Below are 23,590 nucleotides of genomic sequence, written 5' to 3' on the forward strand. Positions count from 1 at the left end.
ACAGACCACCATCTCATGAGAAACAGCCAGGTGGACGTCGAGTATAGCATGTTTAAAAGATTATCCAACAAGTACCCCGCACACAAAGCCAGCCCAAGCCAAGCTGCCGATCCCAAGCAGCCAAGCATAAAAAGTGGCTGTGGCAGTGGCAAACTATGCCCTGTCGATCTTAATAACCACCTAAAAATAAAGAAGCTCCAGGGGGCTCACTCTTCTCGTATAAGCCAAAAAGCCACAAAAACAAAACCGCATTGCTTGAAGAATGATGCTGCACCGCGCCTCAGCCACGCCGCGGTTCCACTTGCTGCTCACATGCCGCGTCAACAGCTTTGGAATTCGATATTGACTCTCATTTTTTATTAGGTTCGACCTTTACTTGAATCTTGTCTTTTTTTATTTACCATCTTGCCTTTTTAATCTCTGCTCCTCTGTGTGCGATTTTGCTCTCTTTTGAGATCTCGTGATCAGCTCATGCAGTGACGACGATCATTAGACCTAAGCTTGTTTCATCCCACCCAAGTCTAAAACCAGCATCAACAAACCACCTACAAAAACAAAACTCCTCCACAAAGCGTCGTCATCACCAAAATCTGCCCAAATGGCGCCGTGGCAGCCTCTTGAGGATGCTTCCAACCTATTTGCCCGTCATGAACCTCAATATCAACCTCTAATCTCTCGAAATCTACAGCATCCAACTCACACTCAGGCCGTCACATTGGGCGTCATTGGCGGCTATGTCGTGGCCATTGCCATCCTATGGAATGTGCCCTACCTGCGCATGATTCTGTGGCCATTCAAGGTATTTTCATCTCAAATTTCCAGATCAGCTTTGTATATACATATAATTGAAATCCCTTTCATATATACACTTACATACATGTACAAAACACCAGGATGTAGTACATCGCAACTAACAACATCACAGATGCTCGTCATCGCCTTCCACGAATTCGGCCACGCCATCACCGCCATCCTCACCGGCGGCCACGTCAAGTCCATCTCCCTCGACCCCAACGAAGGCGGCGTCACCCACCTCACCGGGGGCATCAGCGCAATCACCCTCCCCGCAGGCTATCTCGGCTCCTCCATCATCGGCGCCCTGCTCACCATGTGCGGCTTTGACATTGTCGCCAGCAAAATCGCCTCCATCGTCCTGGGCGTGTGCTTCCTGCTAACGCTGTGGTGGGGGAAGCGCGACTGGTTGACCATCATGACGGTTTTGCTTGCTGTGGGATTGCTGGTGGCTTGTTGGTTTATTGTCCATGCTGAGGCGCTGCGCTTTGTCGTGCTGTTTATTGGCGTCATGAGTTCGTTGTACAGCGTGTGGGATATTTGCGATGATTTGATCTTGCGTAAAGTGAATGAGTCGGATGCGAGCGTCTTTGCCAAGCGGTATGGCGGCTCGTCACAGTGCTGGGGTGTCATTTGGTCCATCATTTCTGTACTTTTTATGGCTGTTGGCATTATCATTGGCCTGGCTGCTTTCTCGCAATCGTTTGCGCAGCAAGAGGATGACTCCAAGCATTTCATCCCAACCTAAGCCAATCATTTATCTATTCGCAGGGGGCGAGAAGAGAAGCAAGAGGGAGACTCGGAGGGAAAACAGTGCCGATAAGCGGCCCTGTTAGGAGTTATGAACTTATGATACCCAATGTTAGAACTGATGAGATTGATTACAGCAACATATAATTAGCGGTACAAACACAAAGTTATGTGCAGTCAGTTCAATATGTGCTAGAGCTGAAGCTATATACAGTAGTACTTCAAGACAAACATATATACATATATACAATATTGTCCACCAAACAATCAAATCAGGCCGTCAAATCATACTAGCTCATCCTCTTTCGAGATATCTGTGCATGATCCGAGTCTCATAACATTTTCTTTTTTTATTCATTTTATAATTTTACTTATTTCAAAGCGTTGACAACCTGGGCCTCAAAGCCAGTGTTCTGGAAAAGCTGGGACATATCCCACATCATAGCACCGGCAAAAGTGCTGCTGAATCCCTTCGAGTACTGGAAGACTGAAGTGAGCTGAGAGCCAGAGACGTAGCCGCGACCAGCGCCTGGGCCAGCGGGAATGCCGACAAGAAGCTTGACGTTGGGGTTGGGGCTCGTCTTGGCCCAGGTATCCCAGGTCTGGTAGTTGTAGTTGTTCTGGGTGCTGGTGCCGGGGGTGTAGCCGCTGACGCCGCAAGGGTTGTTATAGAATTGAATCTGGATCCAGTCCATGGGTACGGCGTTGATCAGTGCACCGACAGCAGCGTCGGGGAAGAAGCACTGAGGAGCAGCAGAGAAGTAGTACTTCTTGCCACCGGCAGCGCTCGAGAGGCTCTTGAGCTGGGCGCCAAAGGCCGCGAGGTTGTTGGTCGTCGCTTCAAAATCGAAGTCGAAGCCATCCACAACGGCACTGCCAAAGGGACGCTCGGTGGAGCTGCCGGATTGAACAGGACCAAACATGGCCCAAACCTGTTTGGCTGCGGCCTGAGCAGCACTGGTAGAGCTCCAGCCACCTTGAGTGTAGGAATCACCACCAAGGGAAAGAAGGATGGTCTTGCCATTAGCCTGGCAAGTCTTGATATCCGCCCTTTAAATGAATTGTTAGTCCAAATTTGCATACAGCAGAAAAGAATGTATTCATCCAAAAACCCACTCAATTTCAGGGCAGCTCAGGAGCCAAGGGTTGTCGGAGAAAGGAGTGCATCGGTCACCAGCATTGGCAAAGTTGGTCATGGGGGGAGTAATTCCGTTTAGGAAAGCAATGTCAATGACATTGATGTTGGCATCTACATGGCAACTGTCAGATTCTACATTTTCTTTTTCTCAATTTGGCCGATTGAAGGTTTCGGCGTCAGGAAATAAAGCAGAAACATACCGCTGCAGTAGGTTGAAAGACGTTGCTGTGTGCTTTGTTGGTTGGCGGAGTTTTGTCCTATACAAAAGTTATATTAGATGATTACTTTCTTTCCAAATTAGAGAAATTTATAAGGATAGTAATTACCCCAGTACACAGCAATGTTTTGCTTCGAGTTAACATTCCAACCCGCGAAGACGGATGGAACAAGAGCGAGCACGCTCGCAAAAGTAGTCAAAGAGGGCATCGTGACTGAAGAGATGGTGAAGCTGCTGAGTGCGAAATGAAGATGCTGACGATGATGAAGAGCAGAGTGTCACCTCGACCGGTTGGACAAACTGCGTTTATATCCTCATTTTGAGTTCAACATGCCTGAACATCGAAGAGGAGTCCTCTCCACTGTCTTACCGCGATGCTACATTCTACATCCATCTTTGAGAACACACGTAGCATCGCATCGACCGACCTTTTTTCATCAACGTAAGCTTCTACCCCCGGACAAAGGGATGAGGCGAGACGAGGGTCATCACAAGCCCATGATAGAGCCATGCTATCTTGGGCAGCTTCGAATAAGAGAACCACTAATGTCGGCAATTGTATCCCTTAGCTTCGCTATTGTAGTTTTAGATATACCATCAGTCGAGATAGCAGCTTCACAACTAAACCACAAGGTGACATGTACGCACCCTAGCAAAGAAGAGGGATGGTGGCATTCGAAGGTGCGTGCCGAGGCCAGATTGGTTAACGCTCCGAAACATCAGGGGTTCTGGCTGCTGCTCAAATACAACGTACAAAGTACTCAGTAGTAGTACCAATCAATGCCACCGAGCTTTACCGCCCTATAGATGTCTTTGCCTATCTTATACAACTTCTAGAGCTTGATAATGGCTCCTTCAGCACTGGTAAAATATATATATGAAGCAAAACTCCACATATATTTGTACGAGTTCGTATACGTACGAGGTGAACTCAGTGCTCACAAAGTGTCACTAGAAGCAGGCTGAGATAATCATAGAGGGAAAGGAACAAATGTTGATGAGAGCGTATCTGAATCTTGACTTGCAGTAAGGTTTGCGGAGGGACTAGGATGTAATACCTCCTACCTACTTGGGCAGAGCCTAGATGCCAATATCGAGTAAGATCAATAGTTGGCCTTCGAGCCGCCCCAGAGCGACATGGAATCCTAATTTGGATTCAAACATGGGTCAGTCGGTAAGCAACAGTTAAGCTTGAGTAAGTCCCTGGCATGTCAATCTCACAGGCTAAAATGGTCGGCAGCGATTCCAAAAATGCTTTCAAGCTGCCGAATTTGCTCAGCAGATCTGAGTTGCACACAGTCGGCTATCACAGACAGTATCTATTGGTGCAGAAGAGACGCAAACAAAACAGCTGCGGCTAGAAAGTCCCTCCATTGTGACCATGCTCATCCGACGCACCACAATAAGCTTGACACCCTTTACTCATCTGCAGCAACGCGCGAAAAAGCATGTGTTTTTGAACAGATTATAGCAAACAGCTTGCTTGGATGCCAAGCCTTCCTCTCATCAAATAGATCATAAGCACTTTCTTTTGCCGCCCAACGAGACACTTCCACCAGTCGGAAAGAAGCTCGACGGAGCGTATCGCTACAGCTAGCTTTTTCTTGATATAGCAGCTTCCCACTTTGGCATAGGGAGAATACATATGACTTTGGGGTGAATGTCCCCCTGTAGACGTTTTCCACAGGGATATCCCAAGAAGGTTAAAACTCTTCACTTCAAATCTTTCAACCCAGATATCGTGGGGAAGCAGAGCCGCGGTTCGGTTCAGTCCGGCTGCCCCAGTGATCATATCACACTTTGTTTTCCACCCTTCTCAGTGGTCTCGGCGATTTCACTTTGCTCCAAAACGCCAGAAATATGATAACATCTGCGTAGGAACAATTATGAGGCTATAATACAGCCCTTTGCTTTACCCGTCTCCGCGTATCTTCATTTCATGAGATTCTCAACTTAGCTGTCGTCGGCGCTCATGGCCCTTTTAAAGACGTGTTTCCACCTGCTCCTTGGGTATGGCTGTATAGCGAATCATTCATTTCTGGGGCCATTGTCCATGACAGCCAGTGTGCTTCAAGCATCACATATTAGCCGGCTACCCCCATCAGCCGCCAGCCTAATCGGCGCAAGCATGATTTAAAGTAGTGGAGCGATACTCCGTGGGGTACTAGCGAGTCAAGTCGGCTTCGGAGAGAATTGCGATGCCCGCTACTAAGACGAGAATGGCGGTTTCCGAAGTCTGTGAATCCAGATAGCCAGCTCCGGTATTCTGGTAAAGATGCTTTCGATCTTGTTGATCACTCACGCGACGCTCGGTTGGTGTATCATGAAGCTGATCTTATTGGCTTCTGCGTCTTCGATTAGAGTCCATCAGCTTCAAGCGTGACACTGCTATTTTGCTATTACGGTACCTGAAAGGAATCCGAAAAGAGAGTCGAGACCACACTCATTTGATGCTGTACCCGCAGCCCCACGTGTCTCATGCAGCATCTCGCCTCTCCCACGATGCAAATACGTGAGCAAGTAAGATGGCAGAGAATGGCAGAGAATGGCCCCAAGGCTGTTGTAGTGCACGATGCAACGTAAACATGTTGATGACCTGCAGCGTAGCGCACCTTCTCAAATCCGTCTTATCAATAGCCACGATGAGACGTTATCTACCGACAGCGATAACCGCTTTTGGCGAGCACCAGGACATTTTGATGAGAAACAGTGATCCAGTCTCGGTCCTTTCTCTCTCTGGCGCAGGAGAGCTTCTCACCATGGCATAGCTCAGTTGGCTTTTCCAGGCAGGAATAATCGAATAGCTGTTAGGCAGTAAGGTTAGTTATCAAGCTTAATACGTCTGTTTAGTTTATCCGCTAATAATAACAACAGCGGTAGTAAGCATTTCTCATGACATAGAAGCTAACATCTCTCTCCGCGCAGTCCCCCACCTAAGCCAGTTTCAACACCAATCCAGCTTTTCGGCTCTGGCTGCAGAAAATCCGCCTGCTACTGTGCTGCCAAACATCATATTGCTCCGCTGCCGAGTAGCTCTTCCGTCTCACCAAGGACAAAGACTCTATTCACACACCTCTCCGGCGTCATGTGATGCGAATCCAATCTAGACTGCGGCCGTTCCTGGCGTCTGTCAACTCAAGCCCTCTTAGCCTCTTGGCAGGCCATACAGGATCGGTCGCCCACCTGTCTTAGGAAGTTCGAGCCTCAGAGTTCCCAACTAGGTCTACGTTTGCTACAGTTAGGTAACGTTACCTGGTGCCGAGCTACACAGATATGCCTTATCGGCATTTTCATTTCGGTTGGCAGTTCTCAAAGTTGTATATATTTGTACATCAAAGTATCCGTGTAATTACGTCTATCAGTCTCTTCAAGTTATGCCCTACTCCATGACTGAAAGAAGAGGAGAATCAGCTCCTTTTGCCGCCTTCCATCTTGTAGAACTTGTTTCGGGCTGGTAACGGCCAAGGTCTTAAGTCTTTTGATCTTGTCCATAGCAGTCGCTGGCATAAGAAAACGTAGCTTCCTTGTTTGAGCATTTCGATAATCAAGTTCAAAAGCATTTTGGCTATGCCTTTGCTGTCCCATCTTTTCTCGTAAATAATATCTTGCTTCCCGTTAAGATTCGATACATCGTTGGTTCCGGTGGTATATCATCATGAATGTGATGTTCTTATCGCTCTTTTGCGCTGGCCTATCGCGTCTAATTTCAGACTCCGCAATCAGGAATCATAATAGCAGATAGCATCCATTAAAAGTTGCCTTGTATCCCCGCTCCATTATCGCAGTAGAGATCTCCAGCAATGTGACATTGCAATATCTTGGAAATGCAGTCCCGTCAACGCCAATTGTTCAACTCCAGATGTCCCAAATACATGCCCACTCATTGATAGTTAAGAAAATTCTGAGAATTCATGGCAGCATCATAATCATGGTGGGAATGGTCCTACCATCGGCCACGGCGTCCACGGCCTCCAAATCCGCCTCTTCCACTGCCACCTCCGGCCATGCCTTGGTCGTAACCGAAGCCCTGGTTTCCACCAAAGCCTCCACCAAAATTTTGGCCCTGGCTTCCCTGGGCACCCGCATTGCCGCCAGCATTTTGCATCCCAGAGAACATGGCTGCCATCTGGCTTGGGTCCATCTGGGAAGGATCCATGCCAGAAGCCATCATCTGCTGCATCATGGCCTGCATTTCAGGTGGGATTCCATCCATACCAGGCATACCAGCAGCAGCACCGCCTTGGCCTTGGCCGCCAGCCCCAGCACCTCCTCCACCTTGCATGCCCATACCTCCCATCATCATCATGTTGAAGTCTTCCATCATCTTCTTGTTGTTGACAGCAAAAGCATCAGCACCAAACTCGCCACGAATAGATTCTTGCTTGGCAGCATATAGCGCCCATGTAAATTCGTCGAAGCCGTAATTGAAGTAATCGCTAATATCTGTGCCTGGCTTGCGCCACGGCTTATCATTCTCTGGCAGATCTAACAGGGTTGGTCAGTTATCAAGGAAATCCACCTATAATAATAGCCGCATACCCTCATCAATGTTTATTTGTGTTATAGGTTTGCCAGCTGCAGGGTGAACTGGGATGGCATTGATATCGATTGTAGATTTTGAGGCGGCAGCCGAGGTTTGGTCTGCGCTTGGGGCAGCAATACTCAGAGCGTTGGTCGTTTTCGAGTCTTCGTCTCTCTTGACCGGCGCCGTTGACTTTGCGGAGATATCGTTGGAGGCTGACCGTTGGGGGATATTCCTAATGTCGCTATATTTTGCCTGGCTGTTGTCGAGCTGTCAGTAAAGGATTGGATATATCATCGGGCGCTTAGAAAAGCGTTCGCGCAGCACGGCGTGCTTGGGGTCGACATACGGTGGTGGCGCTGCCTTTGTGCCATCTTTTCGCTCTGTGATGATGTCTATATCCTGAAATCCATAATGTTAGCATACGTGTTGTAGCCAATTTCGACAACAAAAGGTCAAAGTCGCGTACCGAATCGTCATCGTCATCTTCGTCCATGGCGCCGCTTTCATCTTCTTCTTCGCCTTCCTCTAACTCTTCAGCTTTAAGCTTTTTCTCCTCGTCTTGTTCAATCTTGGGCTCTTCCGGCTGGTAAAGATCATCATCTTCGTCCATGTCCATTTTTGCAGCGGATTAGAGGCAAATTTGGTGTAAAAATAGTATGAATTGAATAAGAGGATTAACAAAGTAACATGCAGCCTACATCAATTCAAAGTTGAAGCTCTACTAGGTAGGAAGCTCTTCTGCAGGCTGATAGGCTGGATAAGTCCATAGTGGGTCATAGCGACACAGCTCCGTAGTTTTTCCGTATCCCTTCATTATCAGCCATTATCAGACCCGCAACAAAGTTCAGTCCAAGCTTTCGCATACTGAAGTAAAGAGCTCCACACGAATTAGACCCTTGACTCGCCTGTCTGAAAAAAAAAAGTTCAGAGCGTCTCTTATAGAGGTGTGATGTCTCTGGCGCGGTCAGCCAGTGGCCCAGCGGGTCTTAGCATTAACACTGGAGCTGCCAATAGCCTGTAAGCTTTGCTAAATCTTCAACACCACGCCTTGGGCTATCTGATATCGCCCATATTTATACTTTGCACCACGCCTTTCAACTCTCCAACACCCCCCATATCTTCCAATTGGCCACGCTTTACACTGTCATCCTCTTATTGTTTCTAACTAAACGCGCCACAGAGGCACTGCGCAGCCAGCAGCGACTAGAGGGCTATTTGGTTCTGGTAACGCGTCAGCGAATCCATCAACACCAAACAACATGGCGACCACGGGCGGCCTTTTTGGCGCCAAGCCAGCAGCAACAGGACTCTTTGGAGCTGCAACGACGGCGAGCCCACAAACGACCACCGGCGGAGGTCTCTTTGGCGCTGCTCCAAGCACACCGGCGGCGAATACAACCGCCGGCGGCTTGTTTGGCTCAACAGCGACTGCTCAGCCAGCTCAGGCATCTGGTACAACTGGCGGGGGTCTATTTGGAAGCAAACCGGCGGCGACAACGACGACAGGAACGGGAGGAGGCTTGTTCGGCAATACTGCGACCCCTCAGCAGCAGACAACCACCGGCGGAGGTCTGTTTGGAAGCACCCCTGCGGCCCAGCCCAGCGCTACAACCGGCGGTGGTCTCTTCGGAAGCAAACCCGCGGCGACAACAACGGGAACAGGAGGAGGTTTGTTCGGCGGTGCTGCGACCACTCAGCAGTCAGGAGGTGGTCTCTTTAGTTCTGGAACAGCTCCAGCTGCAACTACCACAGGAGGTGGTTTCTTGTACGCAATACTATATTCGTGTTGAAGGATTTTCTCAGTCAATGCTAACAACCATGCAGTGGAGGATCTACAGCCCAACCGGCCCAGTCCACAAACCAAGTTGCCGCCGTCCAAGTCAACTATGACAATTTGCGACCACGATCGCGATTCGATGATCTTGCTCAGCCGGTTCAGAATCAAATTGCTCTTATCGACAAAGGCATCCAGCGCGTTATCAAGATGAGGGATGAGATTGGCGAATTCATGCCCCAGCACGAAAAGGACATCGATCAGCTCGGACGAGACGTTCAGTTTGTCGAGTCCAAGTTCAAGACAGTTCAAGACGCCCTCAACCGCGACATCCAGACTGTCAAGGCCCTACAAGACATGACCAAGAAGAACGTCACCGATGCTCAGCTCTCCTTCAAGGCCGCGGATAACCTCAAGCTACCGACACACTACCACCAAACCGGCCTCTTCGCCGGCCCCCCTCCAACCAGCGACTCCAACTCAGCAGACGCTTCATCGGCGCATGCCAGTGCTCAGGACCTCATTACTTATTTTAACCGCATCTGCGATGACGTCGAGAAATACAAGAAACGCCTGGACGAATACCGGGCGCAGATCGAGCGCGACATGCCTGGAGTGGAAAACGGCCTCTACGAGCAGATTCGCAGCCTGCGCGACCACAGCAACGTGCCGGTTCAGGACCAGCTGAGCCAGGTGCTCGCGGCGCTGCGAGAGATGGGCAGCGCGATTGTTGCTCAGGCTGGACAGATTGCGGATACGCGGGAGAGATTATCACGGCTGCAGGCCGGGTTCTTGGATAACGGCCTGTAATCTGGCATTTCCTCATGAAGCGCTTACGGTCACTGTTTTCATGTCTTTTCGGGTTTTTGGGATTTCGCTGCGTTTAATTTTTTTGGTATTTGGTTGAAGGGAGACGCGCTTTTAGGTTTAATCATTAGGCGGCGCTTGCTGTACAAGGGCTGTTTACGGCCGAGCATAAGACGGGCTGTTCATTGTCAAAGCAATGTATGACTATGAGAAGGGTAGCAGCGAGAAAAAGGAGTATCTAGACGATAAAACTATAGGGGGTGATTGGTGTAGATATAGCTGCAAGTGTAGCCACAAGAGATACCCTCCTCTTAGAAGATGCGAAATAGGAAAATCTGCAAGGGTGAGGGCTCTAAGCAAATTGTTTCACTGGCATGTTGCGTGTGTGTGACTCATTCTGGAATCATGATATATGAAATGGGTATATGAGAGTACCTCAGTAGAATTTATATACATGCGGATCTGGAAATAATAACGAAAAAAAGAAAAAAAATTGCTCCAATGACAGCAGCTTCTTCGAAGTTTTTTCTCCCTGGTAACCAAAGATCTTTCGGTAATTCAAAAAAACGCCGGAAGTGGTGAAACAAGTAAAGAAAAAAATTGGCTTTTAATATGTTCCTTCGCCATCATCTCCATCTCCGTAGTCATCGCCGCCGTCGTCACCATTATCAAAGTATCCTTCGGCATCGTAGTCACCCGCATCTTCATCGTCGTAGGCCTCATCTTCCTCTTCTTCCTCCAGACCCTCTTCGTCTTCAGCGTCGCCCACATCGTCGCCCTCATCATCCCGCATGGCATCCAGCCTTTCCAGGATATGTTTCTCATCCACCAGCACGCCGTCGTCTTCTCCCTCAATAGCAGGCATACCAAACGCCTCTTCCGCATTTGGCAGGGCATTGACTTTGCTCAGTTCCAGCTTGCGCCGCTTCCTCACGCCGCTAGGATCCGCAGAGTCGACTGTGTCGAGCAGCTCGGGTGGGTACATCTCTCGACACACCGGCCGTGAAGACCATTCCGGGAGCGCGCGTTCTGGGCGGGAGAAGCGCTGAGAGTAGGTTGGCATTGCGATGAAGGGGTCGACGGAGGCTTTGCTTTTGACGTCGTAGAGGGCATTCATCTGGTCGCGACCGTAGGTTTTGCGTGGTGCGTCGGGATCGATGAGGGAGGTTCGTTTGGATGTATATAGCGCCGATGAATGGATCTGGTGACGAAGGAGGAGGAAATATTGGACGCCGTTGTATTCTGTGGTGTTTAGGTCGCGAGAGGTCGGGACGACATAAGGCTGAAAAGAGAATGACTGTTAGCAGCAGCTCCCACCTATAGAATCTTTTTCTGAATATGCAGCGCATCATCAACTTACTGGGAACAGCTCAGAGGGCCGCGCATCAGGCTCATCTGTGTCATCCCATGGAAGACCTGGCCGTCCTCCTCTGCCTCCTCCCCTGCCTCCTCGACCTCCTCCTCGCCCACCACCTCTTGACATTTCCGACTCAGCTCAAGAGCCTTGCGCAAAGCTCCAATTGCTCAGTGAGCAGGTCTATTTCAGTGCTAGTTTATGAATATCGTGGTAAAGATGATAATAGTAGTTGTTATACTGCCGAATGTCACGACAGCAGCGTCAATATTTTTCGCTGGATAAACAAAGAGCGACCTGTTGGACTTGGATGGAAATGGCAGAAGAAGCTCAATTGGAGCGCCAACTTTCAGCGACAGAGAAAAAAGTATGGTGGGGAGGGCGGAATTTCCTCCGCTGTGACGCTGCCCCGCTGCCTAGGCGCTCGCCGTCAGCGCATCTGCCTGCTATTGCCTACCCTGCAAATTATATGTAAATCAACCGTCCTTGAGGATACCATTTATAATCCATACACTGGCTCTGAATTCAATAACAGCTTTCGCATTTTCTCATTATATTTTGCCGCATTAGATATCATTTTCAATTTCACGGAGATCAGCCAGCAGAAAAACAAGATTCAAAGCTACCGGTGATAGCTGAGACTTGATCATGTCAGAACGCATCATCCCAGACGGCAACTCAGACGCCCATCCCATCTCCGGCCTCGAAGAGTTCCAAACTCACCTGACAGAGCTCGAGAATGATCCTTCTGTTCCATTTAATCTCAAGCTCCTCGATGACGTCGAGCTTCAGCTAACAGGTAAATCATTCACCCTCTACAGGTCCCAAGAAAGATTGCTAATCAGCTCTCCCAGAATCCAACATCCCTCCTCTCCTCCCAACCGTCCTCCCTCCTCTCACTGAAATCCTCAAATCAACCACACAGGATCCTACTCCTCTGCTCTCTCTCACCATCAAGCTCCTCTCACCATTAACCTTCACCCGCACTCTCACCATCGCCGACCCTCCATCTATCCTCACAGCCTTGAGCTCTCCACTCCCCGGCGCCAATCTTCTCGCCCTCGCCATCATCCACAAAGCCGCCAAAGCACCTACTGAGGCCGCCCTCCTCAGCACTCTCCCCGATGTCGTCGAGGCCCTCATCCGCCGCTGGCTAGAGAGCCCAGATGTTGGCGTTGGCGAGCGCGCAGCCAAGGTACTCGGCGACCTGCTCGAGACGGACAGCGAAACCATCCGACCAACAGAAGCTGTCAACGGCGCAAGCAGCTATAATTTCAACGGTCTGAGCACCACCAGGCGTCGTATCCCCGGCCACGGACGTCTCTGGCGCCTGATATTCACCCAGCGACCCTTCCTGGAACTCATCAAAACGCTTTGCTCCCCTGAAACAGCAAACCCTCCCACGCGGCCTCGACACCAAACCTCCCTCTCACAAGGCCGTCTCCTACGCCTTCTCACCCGCCTCTCAGCGCTCGATACTCGTGCCATAAGCACAGCTCACTACCAGAATCTATTTCCCCTTTCCACCAATGCCATCGCTCCCAGCGACCAAGGAATCCTGCAATGGGCAGCGCTGGAAATGCTATCCGGGTCAGACGATATCCTCATGCACCTCAATCTCATCGATTTCTTCGAGACTTTCGTCAGCATCATGCGCGTATCTCGTCTCACTCCTGAAGAAAATGCCATTGTGAAGAAATTGGTCAAAGTGGCGGCCGAAGGGGATGGCGAGCTGAAGGAGGCCCTAAGAGGACTACCGAACCGGACTGTGGAAGAAGAAGCTGAGCCTCTGCGGGCATATATCAATGATTTACTAAATTGAATAAATATTTGTTCTTATTCATAAATTTTTGAGAGTCTAAAGTCTAGTTTAGTCACACGCAGCTACCTATCGAGCAATAGAACTATTTATGTGACTTCAAGAAAGGGGGTTGTCAGGTCAAACAAGTAGTTAACGAGAAGGGTTACATATACCATGCATAACCTAAAAATAAACATCATACTATTATAACATTTTATCTTCTACCTGACAGACAGTATAGGCAGTCTTTCCTAACATACATACACACTCATGGTGCTTTGAAAAAAGAAAATGAAAAAAAAAAGTCACACTCGTCTATTATATCCGCCCTCCAACGCCATACATCGCTGTCCGATCTAGCCATGCCTGACTTACAGCATCTTTCGTGCAGCAGCTTCAATCCTACCAAGCGGAAGTTCCTCAGCATTAGTGCTGACCGTGCTGTCCCGCCTCTTGTCCCCAGCCCTTACCAGCCCTTCAATTCCAAGGGACACCTCACCAACCCTCCGCAAAACTGCAAGTAGCGCACCGCGCAAATCCGCCGTCAAGTCCTTTTGGAGCAAGTCAATGGCGAGCGGGTAGAAAGAGCTCAAGTGGGTCTTGAAAGCATCTTCAGGGAAAGTAGCGAATCCCTCAAGCACATCAACAACGACTGGTCTCCAAGCAATGATGTTTCTCTGCTGGCTTTCTTCAGCCAACAAAGAGTATCCCGTAATAATGTCCTCACACAAAGGCACGAGAGCGGCTTCAATGTCGGGTCTGCTCTTCAGCCTCTCAGGTGCATCATCTATGAACATCCTGAACAGGATAGACACGTACGTCGCCGCAGCACCGCTTTCCTGCTTCAGCAAGTTGGGTGGCTGCTTCATGAATCCTTCCCGCCAGAGCTTCATTCGGAGCTCCTTATCTTCGTTAAAGCGGCGTGCAAACTGGAAAGAGCGCTTCAAAAGAGCCATGAGGCGTAAGAGCTCGGTGGAAGGGATGTTTGCGTATACGGTGTCGTTGCTAAAGAGCTCGTTGACTGTCTCAATCATGAGAAGCTGTAGGACACAGCGGGAAATGATGCGGTTGAAGAATCGTCGGCGAGCGGCTGTCACGACAACAGGTTGCTGCTGAAGGTTAGAAGTTGGTTTAAACTCTTCCAACTGCTGTCCATTGGTGGTATTTGCCGCTGAAGTCTGGGCCTCATCATCGTCTAGTTTGTGCAAAGTTGGGTGATGAATGGACTCTGTGTCGGAAGCGCCGTTCTCGTCTCCGCCATTAATCTTCAATGTGTTTTCATCCCCAACGGAAGGAGTCTCAGCAGCAGTTGGACTGAGAGGCGAAGTAAACTCCAGTCCATTGGATGACGACATTGACATAGAAGTAGTGGCTTCCATGTTTGCCGCAGTAAAGAGTTGGTATGCTGTTGTCCGCTCGAACAGTTCGCAAAATGCTCCAACAATCTTACTCCAGTGTACCAGGTTAAATTTCGTCACATTTTTCAGTATCAGCTGTTGTAAACAGTTGCTACCAATACGAGATATCGTATCATTTTCCTGACAAATGCAGAGGGCGAGCAGCTCTAAAAATCTGTCCAACATATATTCGAGTGCATCGAAGTAATGTGTAAAAAGCGTAATCATGTTGCGTAGAGCTTGGATCATTGTAGTAGACAGCCAAACGGACAGCTCTTCATGATTAAGAACGTTTGTCATCTCTGGTCTTGAGCGCAGAACCATGAAGATAGGATAGAGTTGCTGTCGCCAAAGAATATCCCAGAATGGCTGGGTAAATCCACCTCCGTACTTGAGGAGTGCAGCAAAGAAGTACTCCAGAGCATTTGAACGAACTTCAAGGTCTTCGCCAGTCATTAGCACATCATGGAAAGCAAACAGCACAGGGAACCAATAGCCCTCTTCCATGGATGTTTTTGTCTGCCCCTTTTTAGGAGGCTCTGCAGCTCCGTCATTTTGGGACGAGGAAGTATTCCATGGTTGATGAGACAACGGGCACTCTGGTGTTTTGAGCATTGTTGGAATAATCGACTTTAGCAGCTCCAGAGCGCCTAGACTCTTTTTCTGGAATTTTAGATTCTTTGAGAACTCTGTCAAGCAGACTATAAGATCCGTAAACGCTCCTTGGGAAATGACAACGCCGAATTTTTCCTTGTAAACCTGGCTAACGTTCTCATATGCAAGATAGACAATACTCTCGTACGGCTCCCGGGCGGCAACTGTAAAGACACCAAACATGGTCCTCCATCCAGAGCGGATGTTGTCTCCTCGCGCCTGAATCATCTGAATAAGACACCGCAGCACCATGTCTTTGACTGTGATATTATGCGAGTTGGACAGCACATGCTCAAATGGTTTTAGGAAATCCTTCTGAAACTTGAAACCTGCAAGCTCTTCGATCTCCATGAATCGCATGGACAACTGGCGCAAAGAATCCAAAGCAAAGAATACAATGTTCATGTTGTTATGGCATCCGACCTGGTTGAAGTGCTCGCCAAGTACTACCCAGATATTGCTCCACTCAAATCTCACACGATTCATGTTGTAGTAGCTGATTTCGACAATCTTTTGCAGACTGTATGTCCGAGGGGAATCGTTCGAACCTGAAACTTTGATCTCGTCCCAGCTGACCTCTGTTAAGGCCTTGGCAAAATAAACCATGGCTTCACCCGAAAGGTCAGCTGTGCTGGAGAATATTCGATCGACGCTTCGAATAAGCTCATCCGAGCGGCTCTCGAGAGCAATTTCGTGAGAAAAGCCTTTGGTACCAGTAGTAGATCTCTGTCGCGGTCTATTTTTCAACTGCATAGATGAGCGAGATTCTGATGTCCCGGATCGCTGAGGGGGGATAAAGCGCGCCTGGGACACATCTGGGATGGCACTCTCATCAACACCGCCAGAGATCAATTGCAATCGATCCAACTGACTGATGCACATGAGAACATCCTTCCATGACTCTTGCAGAACATTGCCCTCTGTCTGAGCCAGATCCAGGATCACCTTCAAGGCTTCAATGTTTTTGGCTTGCATCTCCTGGGGATTGTTCAAGTTTGTGGCATTTCGAAGAGCGGAAATGAATGCTTCTCGAGGTGTTGAGAGATTGAAGAGGCAGGCAATTTGGGTTGCTAGCCTCATGCCCTCGAGGCACAGTTTATTAACTTCAAGGTTATGTGCCTTTTGCATCTGGCTTGAAAGTGCAGAGAAGATGGACATCCATGTAATATCAAACATGGCCTCGACATGCTTAAAAGATGTTGCTTCAATATACTTGGGAGTAGTCTTGGAGGCGTTTCGTCGCTGGCTCTTGAACAAGTTCTTGAAGAGCTGCTCTGAACGCAAAGCAATCTCTTCTGACTGTTGCATATAAGCTTCCCGCTGCAGATCTCGGCCTACATTTGAGAAAGCTTGTCCCAACCCTGCAGCCAAACCACTTGGTTGGGCAGGAAGATTGCCCGCTGCAGCTGCAATGTCTCGCTCGCTCTTCAAAACAATTTCGTTACTGGCAATTTCTTCATAGATGGTAATCTGATACTCATGGGGCAAATCAGCATTGTCGTTAATGCCCGCATTGTTTCGAATGAATTCCTCCTTGGTCATTCTCTTGGCGATCTTGCTGCTGTGCAGATCTGTATTCAGCAAGATCACTGAGTACGCCAGTACATACGCCGTGTCGGCATTGGCAAAGGCATTGGGGTTACCAAGCACATAACGCTCGGCAAACTTGAGCATAAATCGATCGATTTTCTGCGCCTCTCCTGGCAGACGGAACGACTGCAAAAATTGACGAAGGGCATCAACGAAACGCTTTTTGGTGAAATCCATAGAGTCCACAAATGCGTGCATGGTATCGATATTCTTCTGATCTCCTTCGCCGAGATATTCACCAATCTGTGCCTTATCCAACTTGTCTTCACTGAGCAAAAATGTGGCTATATCTTGGGGTGAGTCGCTCGCGATGAAGCCATCGCGAAGGAGCAACTCGATTCCCTTTTTAGGCTTAAAGTTAAATTGTCTGATTCCCTTCATGAGGGCCGTTTTCCTAGCCTTTTCTTTGCTGAGATAGTCTGGGTCATCCTCCAGCACAGGAGTCGAAGGGGGTAAGGGTGTGTCAAGTCGAGAGGCACTTTCGCTGGTGGGGTCGATGGACGGCCGCAGCTCATCAAAAGAGGTTCTAGCATCTGCATCTGTGCGAACATTTTCGCTATCTGAGCGTACAGAGGCGGACCAATTAACTAAAGAGCGTAGGGTCTCGACAAGGGCCTCCAGTGATAGGCGTTTGATTGCATATTCTTTCGGGTAGTCGGCCTCATTTTCCTGGTGTGGGATAATCTGCGCAACGGTGAGTGACGGGGGAAGAATACCCTTGAGCTGCCACTCGCTCGCTGGCGCAGTCTTCCCTCGGTACTCCTCATACGCTTGCTCATGGATGGATGTAATCGAGACTGGCGCCGTCGCAAATTTAGATAGATCCTCAATGACAGTTTGGAAGATGTTCTCCACAGACTGATCGCAATCGTAGTTGAGATACGTCTCGACCAAAGCTCTCGGATCAGCGCAGAGGCGGTTTAGGATGGAAACAAAGTAGAGTTTCTGTGTCAGCGGGGCATTCTTTTGAGACAGGAGCGCCAAATAAATCTCATTGAGAATGACCTCGATTTCTTTCTACTACAGGGTGAGCCTCTGATACGCATCGATTTGTGTACGGTGGGGTGAAGTAAAGAAGACGGGGGGTAATATACCTTGAATGAGGGGCGCATGTATTTGAGCATGAGCCAAAAAATCTCACAGCAGATATCAAAGATTCTATCCACCGAACTAGCTCCATTCCGCGTAATGCTAAGACAAAGATAAAACTTAATGGCTTGAAGAAATGTAGTGGGCTCATTGCTCTTGGAGCTCCTAATAGTACAGAGAGGCGAAGTGAAAACAGCAATATTGTTGTTAAGGAGGGTGTGGATGAGGTGCAGAGAAACGAGCTTAGAGCGCATCGCTCCACCCCGTAAGTCGAAGAGCTGCTCAGGAGGCAGAACCTTGGTCGACAAATTGCAGAAAGATCGGAAGATGAGATAGGCATCCCGGATGTAAACCTCATCTTCAGCGTCCAGCGCATCGCTATCCTCCAGCGGACCAGACTGCCCTGACACGGACACATTGCTGTCATCTTTCTTCTCCGATTTGAGTCGCGTAACCATAGTAGGTCCTTCGCCAAGGGTCGAATCGTCGAAACTCTTGCGATGCTCCAAATCTTTTAATGTGAGTTTAGCAGCATTGGCCGGCTCTTCCGACGCATCGTTGCTATCCAGCTGTGAAGCCGAAACTGAAGCGTCTTCTCCATCATCATCACTGTGAGGGGTGCCGTTGGCAACCTCGGATTGTTCGAAAGTAATATTGCTTGCACCATGCTTCAGGTTGTCCAAATTTAATCTGGCTTCTTTCATGTGAAGTCTGGTCTTGACTCGCTCGAAAACGGTGCCAACCATCTGGGTGAGAGTTCCCTGTGCAACCTGCTGGTTGGCCGTGCTCCGAGAGAGCAGGAAGATGTTGTAGGTCTGGCGCACAGCCTTTAGCAGGCCTGCGCCATGAACGACGATTTTATCATTCAGGACGGCCGCTAGAAGCGACTTGACAATTTGCAGCTGAATCTCGACAGCCGTCGTCTCGCCTAGAAAACAATCGCAGATGGTATCGATGGCTCGTTCAATTAGCGGGGATGCCGGTTCGGCGCCTTCCTTGTGTCCATCGTCTTTGGCAGGAAGGGAGAAGTATGAATAGGATATCAGCTTTCCAATGCAATCGAGAGCTGTCGTTGTGAGTTGCGGGCTGCCGGTCTTGGTTGCGAGCTGGAGAGGCGCGAAGACGATCTCGGGATCGGGCAGCTGATCCTGCTCTTTGATGGCATCGAGGGCCGTCTTGGTCAGATCAGCCAGCTGCTTGTTTCGCTGGGCATCTTTAGAAGTCGCAATGGCGTCCAGAGAGGACACCACGAATTTTAAGGAGCTCATGGGGCGCAGGGAGGCCGGATATAACAGACAATCGCCACGGAAGAAAGACGCGGGAGTTAGGGACCTTGGGCTTGGTCCATCGATTGAGGCTGCGGTTCGGAAGCGAGGGCACGGGCGAAGGCGGAAGAGTGGGACGAAGGGCTTCGCGAGCAGGCCGAGTAATTGGAGAGGCCGGTGCCTTATCCCGCAGCTGGCGGATCAGAGAAAAGCTGCGATATATCAACGCAGAGCTCAGATTTGGATGTCTCTCGACTAGGGGACAACATTTCCAAAAGCGAGAGGGAGCCGGAGAGCGGGCCCATTACGCCGCCTTAGCCTCGAGGCTGTACGTACCAATTGGAGGTGCGAAACAACGCGCGCCGGGGTACAGAGTACTCTAAATGTTCCAGCTCAGCTAGTCAGATCTAGCAAGAATGGCTCTTACTCAGGCACCAGCTACAAGTATCCAGTACCTGATTGTCATTTTTATTGAGCAGCAAGCCACTTCCAATTCAAGCCACAGCTAATAATACCTGTCTAATGCTCTAATCTCTAATGAGAGACAGCAATAAGGGTCCATTGTCAGAATGTACCTACTTTGCAGTTGGAGACAGTACCTGTTATTGAGGCTCTGCGCCAGATTGGTCTCTACAGCCAAGCTGCACAGACACCTGCATATTCTGAAATACTTGATGAGATTATTCGTCTGCCTGTTGAGATATTTCAAATTTTATATTAACCAGATAGGAGGTACCTAATCTACCTAATAGGCAGCCACTTCTCCTTTACAGTGGCTAAAGCCACAGGCATCGTGCAGCCTTATGTTTCAGTCACCCCAATCTCTCAGCATTCTCTTCTAGTAGGATCGCTGCGCTCAGAACCTGAGACGCTTCGCTGCCTCCTTTCTCGATAGGAGGCGTTGCTTAATAGAGTAGCCTAACTCGTAAACCTACTTGCAGCAGAAGCAGCATCAGACACGATACGAAGCGCGCTGCCGCATATATATGAGGCAGCCATCCCGCTTCTCTGATTAGCGCGGATTTGCCTCCCGCTCTCCGGAAGTCCAATGCCTTTAGGGGCTCTCACGATAAGCAACTGCGCCCGCTAGAATTCTCCAATTCTGAGAGAGCGGCAAGATGACATTACGCGTACGTACTATTAACTTTCTATTTTGCCAATTTTTACTGGGCCCCGAGCTGGCAATTGGGCTGTCGAAAATCTGCTCGTTCTCTCTCAAGCGCCACTTACAAGCGACTTCGGTAGTCCTAACATCATAGAAATGGGTTAGAAAAGGATCGAACTACCTAGTAGGCACTTGACAGCTTTAGGATTTAGTCCTCCGTATTGTTATAGTATTGTGCTGCAAGAATAGATTGGGTTGGATAAGCTACCGCAGCTAGTACTATTAAGCTGGTACGGAACGCCTGGAAGCACTGCATTCGTCGACTTGCCGCCCGAAATCCGGAAATCATGCAAAGTGCGTAATCCCGGGCGACTTTTTGGAGAAGTTTTTTTTTTTTTTTTTTCTGCTGACTGCTGCCAATCAGAGGGTGGGCGCAACCCGTGATTTACTTGAATGAGGAAACGAATGCACAGTCAATATAGTCTAGTGCATATAACAGGCTACCTATATGATATCTTTTTTTGCGATGAGCACGAAACTATTTCTTCTAAACTGCCATAAACTGCCACCTGTAAACATCTTAACTTACGGCAGTGGCCAATTTGCGCATTAGGGCTGCCAAATCCAGAGCCCGGCTTCAAGCTTCCCCGGCTTGAGGGCACCGCTAAGCGCAGAACATGAAGTCTATTAGGCGGGCACCGCCACCGATAGCGACCCGCTCCAGCTCCAGTCTCAACTGCAAACAGACATCCAGCCAAAAATGCCAAGCACCAGACATTCAACTTGGTGCTCACCTGGCTTCTGCTAGCCTCAGCGCCCCAATCCGCTGGAGCTATTTTCCGCCGCCCTTCCGGAGGGGGCGGACCATCAGTCCATCCACCCTTAGAGCCAGGTGAAGCCCGTCGTGCTCGGGGCAAATCCACCGCCGCCGCCGATATCCATGGCCGCCAGACGCTGTCGTCTCACTTCCTCACTACTTTGCTGCTGAGCGCCAAATCTGCGTCTCGCACCTTGCATCCCATCCGCCCTTCGCCCTTGCCCGACTCTGTGATCGCCTGGCGCCGGCGAACTTGACTGTCGCCAGATGTCGTCTCTGCTCTGAGTGCGAGAAGGCGGACCAAAGACGAGCCTGGCGACGACGCCCGCCGTATCGCAGAGCCACCATCCGAAGCTCGAAAAGATTGTCTGCTGGCTCAGATCGCTTCAACCAAACTCCCGAATCCCGCTCGCACGTTTGCTGCTCTACCCCCACCTGCAGCACTTCTGTCTGTGTCTGAAAAGGCTACAAGTCAACCTATACGCATCCAAGGCTATTTCTATACGCTTCCCTTCCAGGTGCCAAAGCGAGGTGAACCACCGCTTCACCGATATCCACGATATATACAGATACCTACGCACATAACATATATATATACACAAAATGTACTCCATCTTACTCGCCGCGCTCGGCCTTTTGGTCGCCGCGACTTCGGCTGACGATAGTGACAACATCACCACCTCAACCGAGACCGATACGCCTCCAGAATGGTCCACAAACGAAGCTCTGCAAATGAATCTATCAACTCCGGGCGGGCAGACCAACCCGCTCCAATATACAGTCATTCCTCTTATCCCTAATGCCGGCGCGAATCAGTCAAGCAGTAGCTTTGTAAGATTGTTTCCGGAAACCTTTGTTATTGTCTTGGCCTCGATGCTAACAAACCAACAAAGTCATTGAACATAGATGGCAACATGATCGCTGTCGACGTATCCAACTTCAACAAAATCAATAAGCCTAATGACGTCGCTTATCTATCATGCGATAATCCTTCATCTGGCACCTTCATTAGCACCGATACAGTGCTAAACGACCTCGTCAGCGCAAACCCAAAGGCCATCGTCTTGTATTCGCTTGTCGGCACTTGGTGCAGTCTGAATTTCCAGAACCCACCAGCGTTTTCCAATATCCTGTCCATGGCCGATAACGGCGAAGCACAAAATGTGTTAAGTTTCTTAAACGGAACTGCCAACGGGAGAGTTGTCAACGTTTCTATCACAGGAAATTCATCAGCTGGAGATCCCAATGGTAACCCCAGCAGCGGTGGGGGTTCCAGCTCATCAGTCGCCATGAGTGTTCTCTACACCATAACAGGTCTTATTACTCTTCTATTTCTCGTAATTATCGCCACTGGCGCCATAAGAGCACATCGTTATCCGGAACGATATGGACCTCGAAGAGCCCTAGGCGGCCGGCCTCGACAGAGCCGCGCCAAGGGACTGGCTCGCGCAGTTCTCGAGACTCTTCCCATTGTCAAATTCAACAACCAAGAATCCGCTAAGCCGGATCCTGAGCTTGAACTAGACACGGCAACCACTGATGGGCGTGACACCAGGACTCAGAAGTCGGCTTCAATCCTTACGGAGGATGCACGACATGAAGCTGCGGCTACCACGGGCGGTAGCGAGGCCAAGGAACCGATTCCGGCAGCTGAGTCCCATGGCGCTGCTGACCCTGGCACTAACCCGGTTGGGAACGTGGGATGTTCGATTTGTACGGAGGACTTCAAGGAAGGTGAGGATATGAGGGTTCTGCCTTGTAACCATCAGTTCCATCCAAATTGTGTTGACCCTTGGCTTCTCAACGTGTCTGGAACATGCCCCTTGTGGTAAGTTGAATGTGCACCCATGCATTGTTTCTTTTCTCGGTACTAACGACGCCTGAACTAGCCGACTCGATCTTCGTCCTAATGCTGCTGAGAACAATGATAGACCGGCCACTGATAGAAGCTCTACACTACCGCCTCCTTTGGCTTTGGAGGGTGAGGATGGCGAAGGCAGTCATCCCCATCACCGCAATAGGATTTCACGCTTTTTCGACATCAACAGGCTGAGACAGGCAACAACGGAAGAACAAATCGAAGCTCTTCGACAGATGCGATCAACTCGCCAGAGTGATGCAGAAGCTCATGGGGCAAGCGGTGATGCGGGCGGCGTCAATGATGCAGAAGGCGAAAGAGGACAGAGGGCTCACTTATCAGCGAAACTCAAGGAGAAATTTCGAATTCGAACCAGAGCTCGGTCTCCAGAGCGTCGCGATAGCTAAAAGCAGCATTTTCCCCCACCTTTTATTCTCTCCATCCACGTATGTCCACGTCAAAGCCACACAATCCTTTATCTCTTTATTATCATCTCAGCGGCTTTTCTGGCCACTATATATACAAACGGCCGGCTTTTCCTTTACCGCTACATCAATTTCGATCGCCACATCTTGGTAGAACTGTCTATTTGACAATACTACGGCTTCGGCGCTTGGGGGTAACACTTGAACTCTATTAGGCAGAGAAGACGGGGAC

The 23,590-nt window shown here is 49.5% G+C and overlaps 8 protein-coding genes across 8 annotated transcripts; 4 read left to right on the forward strand and 4 right to left on the reverse strand.

Moving 5' to 3' along the window:
- Positions 1-481: 481 nt before the first annotated feature.
- On the forward strand, positions 482-1,727 carry GGI43DRAFT_7433 (peptidase M50B-like-domain-containing protein). Its single transcript, XM_083210232.1, has 2 exons — positions 482-799; positions 926-1,727. The coding sequence occupies exons 1-2, from the start codon at positions 599-601 to the stop codon at positions 1,538-1,540; spliced, it is 816 nt and encodes a 271-aa protein (XP_083065903.1). The 5' UTR covers positions 482-598; the 3' UTR covers positions 1,541-1,727.
- GGI43DRAFT_7415 (glycoside hydrolase family 18 protein) lies at positions 1,727-3,734 on the reverse strand. Its single transcript, XM_083210231.1, has 4 exons — positions 3,007-3,734; positions 2,881-2,937; positions 2,659-2,791; positions 1,727-2,592 (listed from the first exon to the last, which is right to left on the reverse strand). The coding sequence occupies exons 1-4, from the start codon at positions 3,104-3,106 to the stop codon at positions 1,914-1,916; spliced, it is 969 nt and encodes a 322-aa protein (XP_083065904.1). The 5' UTR covers positions 3,107-3,734; the 3' UTR covers positions 1,727-1,913.
- Positions 3,735-6,661: 2,927 nt separating this feature from the next.
- GGI43DRAFT_7410 (cleavage polyadenylation factor subunit FIP1) lies at positions 6,662-8,149 on the reverse strand. Its single transcript, XM_083210230.1, has 4 exons — positions 7,889-8,149; positions 7,769-7,821; positions 7,437-7,678; positions 6,662-7,382 (listed from the first exon to the last, which is right to left on the reverse strand). The coding sequence occupies exons 1-4, from the start codon at positions 8,036-8,038 to the stop codon at positions 6,841-6,843; spliced, it is 987 nt and encodes a 328-aa protein (XP_083065905.1). The 5' UTR covers positions 8,039-8,149; the 3' UTR covers positions 6,662-6,840.
- A 1-nt stretch (position 8,150) lies between these two features.
- GGI43DRAFT_7485 (nucleoporin FG repeat region domain-containing protein) lies at positions 8,151-10,103 on the forward strand. The gene is made up of 2 exons (XM_083210234.1): positions 8,151-9,187; positions 9,247-10,103. The coding sequence occupies exons 1-2, from the start codon at positions 8,682-8,684 to the stop codon at positions 10,004-10,006; spliced, it is 1,266 nt and encodes a 421-aa protein (XP_083065906.1). The 5' UTR covers positions 8,151-8,681; the 3' UTR covers positions 10,007-10,103.
- A 293-nt stretch (positions 10,104-10,396) lies between these two features.
- Positions 10,397-11,674, reverse strand: GGI43DRAFT_389891 (DNA-directed RNA polymerase III subunit C31). Its single transcript, XM_083204254.1, has 2 exons — positions 11,364-11,674; positions 10,397-11,285 (listed from the first exon to the last, which is right to left on the reverse strand). The coding sequence occupies exons 1-2, from the start codon at positions 11,484-11,486 to the stop codon at positions 10,611-10,613; spliced, it is 798 nt and encodes a 265-aa protein (XP_083065907.1). The 5' UTR covers positions 11,487-11,674; the 3' UTR covers positions 10,397-10,610.
- A 165-nt stretch (positions 11,675-11,839) lies between these two features.
- GGI43DRAFT_389892 (uncharacterized protein) lies at positions 11,840-13,375 on the forward strand. Its single transcript, XM_083204255.1, has 2 exons — positions 11,840-12,156; positions 12,212-13,375. Exons 1-2 carry the CDS (start codon positions 12,006-12,008, stop codon positions 13,177-13,179), a joined length of 1,119 nt encoding a protein of 372 aa, XP_083065908.1. The 5' UTR covers positions 11,840-12,005; the 3' UTR covers positions 13,180-13,375.
- GGI43DRAFT_7547 (Arf family guanine nucleotide exchange factor SEC7) lies at positions 13,355-19,414 on the reverse strand. Its single transcript, XM_083210244.1, has 2 exons — positions 17,894-19,414; positions 13,355-17,816 (listed from the first exon to the last, which is right to left on the reverse strand). Exons 1-2 carry the CDS (start codon positions 19,154-19,156, stop codon positions 13,530-13,532), a joined length of 5,550 nt encoding a protein of 1,849 aa, XP_083065909.1. The 5' UTR covers positions 19,157-19,414; the 3' UTR covers positions 13,355-13,529.
- Positions 19,415-21,505: 2,091 nt separating this feature from the next.
- Positions 21,506-23,384, forward strand: GGI43DRAFT_7584 (RING-H2 finger protein). The gene is made up of 3 exons (XM_083210251.1): positions 21,506-21,906; positions 21,969-22,903; positions 22,965-23,384. The coding sequence occupies exons 1-3, from the start codon at positions 21,679-21,681 to the stop codon at positions 23,338-23,340; spliced, it is 1,539 nt and encodes a 512-aa protein (XP_083065910.1). The 5' UTR covers positions 21,506-21,678; the 3' UTR covers positions 23,341-23,384.
- Positions 23,385-23,590: the final 206 nt, after the last annotated feature.

The sequence above is a fragment of the Trichoderma evansii genome (genome assembly GCF_050947405.1).
Source record: "Trichoderma evansii strain SZMC 28006 chromosome Unknown GGI43scaffold_1, whole genome shotgun sequence".
Taxonomy (NCBI): Eukaryota; Fungi; Ascomycota; class Sordariomycetes; order Hypocreales; family Hypocreaceae; genus Trichoderma; species Trichoderma evansii.

What these genes read in the sequence shown, in the direction of transcription:
- GGI43DRAFT_389892 (XM_083204255.1), top strand. Translation starts at nt 12,006, where the DNA reads ATGTCAGAACGCATCATCCCAGACGGCAACTCAGACGCCCATCCCATC. An exon ending in CGTCGAGCTTCAGCTAACAG is followed by an intron (nt 12,157 to 12,211) that starts GTAAATCATTCA and finishes CAGCTCTCCCAG; the next exon opens with AATCCAACATCCCTCCTCTC.
- GGI43DRAFT_7485 (XM_083210234.1), top strand. Translation starts at nt 8,682, where the DNA reads ATGGCGACCACGGGCGGCCTTTTTGGCGCCAAGCCAGCAGCAACAGGA. An exon ending in ACCACAGGAGGTGGTTTCTT is followed by an intron (nt 9,188 to 9,246) that starts GTACGCAATACT and finishes ACAACCATGCAG; the next exon opens with TGGAGGATCTACAGCCCAAC.
- GGI43DRAFT_7410 (XM_083210230.1), bottom strand. Translation starts at nt 8,038, where the DNA reads ATGGACATGGACGAAGATGATGATCTTTACCAGCCGGAAGAGCCCAAG. An exon ending in ACAAAGGCAGCGCCACCACC is followed by an intron (nt 7,679 to 7,768) that starts GTATGTCGACCC and finishes GCTCGACAACAG; the next exon opens with CCAGGCAAAATATAGCGACA. An exon ending in ACAAATAAACATTGATGAGG is followed by an intron (nt 7,383 to 7,436) that starts GTATGCGGCTAT and finishes CAACCCTGTTAG; the next exon opens with ATCTGCCAGAGAATGATAAG.
- GGI43DRAFT_7584 (XM_083210251.1), top strand. Translation starts at nt 21,679, where the DNA reads ATGTACTCCATCTTACTCGCCGCGCTCGGCCTTTTGGTCGCCGCGACT. An exon ending in ATCAGTCAAGCAGTAGCTTT is followed by an intron (nt 21,907 to 21,968) that starts GTAAGATTGTTT and finishes AAACCAACAAAG; the next exon opens with TCATTGAACATAGATGGCAA. An exon ending in TCTGGAACATGCCCCTTGTG is followed by an intron (nt 22,904 to 22,964) that starts GTAAGTTGAATG and finishes CGCCTGAACTAG; the next exon opens with CCGACTCGATCTTCGTCCTA.
- GGI43DRAFT_7547 (XM_083210244.1), bottom strand. Translation starts at nt 19,156, where the DNA reads ATGAGCTCCTTAAAATTCGTGGTGTCCTCTCTGGACGCCATTGCGACT. An exon ending in ACATGCGCCCCTCATTCAAG is followed by an intron (nt 17,817 to 17,893) that starts GTATATTACCCC and finishes ACCCTGTAGTAG; the next exon opens with AAAGAAATCGAGGTCATTCT.
- GGI43DRAFT_7433 (XM_083210232.1), top strand. Translation starts at nt 599, where the DNA reads ATGGCGCCGTGGCAGCCTCTTGAGGATGCTTCCAACCTATTTGCCCGT. An exon ending in TGATTCTGTGGCCATTCAAG is followed by an intron (nt 800 to 925) that starts GTATTTTCATCT and finishes ACAACATCACAG; the next exon opens with ATGCTCGTCATCGCCTTCCA.
- GGI43DRAFT_7415 (XM_083210231.1), bottom strand. Translation starts at nt 3,106, where the DNA reads ATGCCCTCTTTGACTACTTTTGCGAGCGTGCTCGCTCTTGTTCCATCC. An exon ending in AAACATTGCTGTGTACTGGG is followed by an intron (nt 2,938 to 3,006) that starts GTAATTACTATC and finishes ACTTTTGTATAG; the next exon opens with GACAAAACTCCGCCAACCAA. An exon ending in TCTTTCAACCTACTGCAGCG is followed by an intron (nt 2,792 to 2,880) that starts GTATGTTTCTGC and finishes GTTGCCATGTAG; the next exon opens with ATGCCAACATCAATGTCATT.
- GGI43DRAFT_389891 (XM_083204254.1), bottom strand. Translation starts at nt 11,486, where the DNA reads ATGTCAAGAGGTGGTGGGCGAGGAGGAGGTCGAGGAGGCAGGGGAGGA. An exon ending in GGCCCTCTGAGCTGTTCCCA is followed by an intron (nt 11,286 to 11,363) that starts GTAAGTTGATGA and finishes TTCTCTTTTCAG; the next exon opens with CCTTATGTCGTCCCGACCTC.